The 2,085-nt window shown below is 46.6% G+C and overlaps 1 protein-coding gene across 1 annotated transcript in view; it reads left to right on the top strand.

Annotated features, from left to right (window-relative positions):
- Positions 1–350: 350 nt before the first annotated feature.
- Positions 351–2,085, top strand: part of LOC111146941 (methyltransferase like 21C) — an 8,618-nt gene continuing 6,883 nt past the window's right edge. The window contains 5 exon segments of the mRNA XM_022502690.1: positions 351–449; positions 452–503; positions 506–586; positions 798–941; positions 1,059–1,111. Coding sequence (XP_022358398.1) covers positions 351–449; positions 452–503; positions 506–586; positions 798–941; positions 1,059–1,111 — 429 coding nt within the window.

Genomic DNA, 2,085 nt, shown 5'->3' with positions numbered 1-2,085 from the left:
GCTCCATTTCATAGGAGCAATTGCTGGGACTAGATGAATCGATGCACTTACGGCAGAACAGGGTTTGGCAACGGTACCCGCCCTGCGGTGATGTCATGTTACTATTTTGGTACCGATCAGTGATCCCCACAGCCAGGTCTCCTTTTCTAAATCAGGTGGTTTTCCTCACTATCACTCTCCTGCTTCCCACTGTGGCCCTGGAAAGTGGACAGATACTATATTATCCCTTTTTGCTGATGAGGAAATGGCGCAAGGGAATTAAGTGAGTTGCCAATCGCCCCAGTAGGGAGCCAGGTCAGGCTCCTGGCTCAGCCCCCAGCACTTTCTATGATCTTGCAATAAAGCCTCAGATGAGAAGGGAGCAACCCTGTGTTTGGTCCAAATCCTGCCTTCTCATCCACGAGATCATTAATCCTTCCATCCACATGGTGCCCCCCCCCCCCCATGGTAGGATGTGTTCCTGGATCAGAGTCTCTTCATTAAGATTCATTTCCAAAAGCTATTAGACATTTTAGACCCCAGCCACATCGTGCCTGTCCCCTGGCAATGCTTGCTCTGTTTTTGCATTTCTTGATGCCCAGAACAAGTGCGATGTTGTTTAATGGTCCCCCTCTCCTTTGCTCTGCAAAACTAGGATGGCAGCTCCTTGGGTAGCTGCTTTGCTAACCGGGCGGGGGAGGGGGAACTAAGCTGAAAAGCAGGGATTCTTTCCAGCTCAGCAGATGCTAAGGCGATAAGCTGCACCTTTTAGAGCCTCTGAGAGGCTCAGCCAGCCTTTCCGGTTCTCTGCTCTCCAGCGGCTGCGGTTATGGACGTTTGTCTGCACTCCGGGCAGCAGCAGGCCAGACGCCTGCGGGAAGCACCGTGCGCCCCAGATGGGGGCTTAGAGCCGGCGGCGGAGGGGGCTCTCCAGGAGGATGGTACCGGCAGACCCCCAGGAGGTAACCTCCGTCCTCACCATGACACCTTGTCACTTGCTTTCCTGGCCATGGCATTTACCAGTTAACTTCAGTGACAAGATTTCCCACCTCCTTTTAATTCTAGATTGTTCCTATTAGTGAAGCTTAGTGGAAAAGTGCCTTTTAAGGCAAGCGTGAGGAGAGCATTAAAAGTAATTCCTATTTTTTCATTATTTGCTTATCTAAATTTGTCTTGTCCTGTGTATAAATCTCAAATGGTTATATTTTTGTCACAAGAACTTTTAAAAAGAAACAAAATCTTGATTCATGTCGTTTTTCACCGACATGTTCTGCTGGCAGCTGTGCTGTATGTGGGTTGCATTTCTGGACAGGGGCATGGTAGTAATAAATAATAAAACTAACAAATAATGTCAGAAAAGCCAATGTATGGCATTTCAAACATTTATCATCATTTAACACGGTAAAATTATATTCCAACTCACTAAGACAGGATGCTATCTATTTTTACTAAATTAGTTTACATAAAAGGCAATTCTATCTCTAAAATCTGATCTCTCTAAAACTCTCAGACTAACATCGATAAATGAAAACATTGTGTGTAATAAGCATACATTTCTTTATCTTTATCAAACATGAAGGGCCTTTGGGAGAATATTTATGTGCCCACGTTTCTTTGTAATGTGGGTTGGGAAAATAGATCAGCTCCTTTGCCTGTAAAATGATGAGCCATTCCAGATCAGCCCATTGACTTTTTCTACCATCTTGAGAGAAAAACAGGTCCCCAGCTGGTGTGCTGTGGAAGGGAAGAAGGACCCGCCGGAGCCACGGTCGGGGAGGGAAGTCTGGAGGGGCTGGCACGGGTCCCGGCTAGTCTAGCTGCTGCCAGTCACTTACCCCAGTGATGAAACCTCAGAGGAAAAGGGAGCAGCCCTGTCCCAATTCCTTGCCCCGACCAGCCTGCACCAGCCCCTGAATTTCAGGGACTTTTTTTGAGGGTCGTTGTTAAACACGGCCATTGTTGAAATGTAAGTTATGGAAACTTACCACTAAATAGATGGTATAAAACGCAAAGGCAAGTTTAAAAACCAAGGCGATGAATACTCACAACTCATCATGACTTACTTGACTACGTTTTGAGGTTGTCTTCATGGAGCGTATGCTCTTC

This window comes from Enhydra lutris, unplaced genomic scaffold (genome assembly GCF_002288905.1).
Source record: "Enhydra lutris kenyoni isolate GAN:26980312 unplaced genomic scaffold, ASM228890v2 scaffoldscaffold15, whole genome shotgun sequence".
Lineage (NCBI taxonomy): Eukaryota > Metazoa > Chordata > Mammalia > Carnivora > Mustelidae > Enhydra > Enhydra lutris.
Note: the sequence above shows the minus strand (reverse complement) of the source record. Positions and strands in the feature narration are given on the sequence as shown.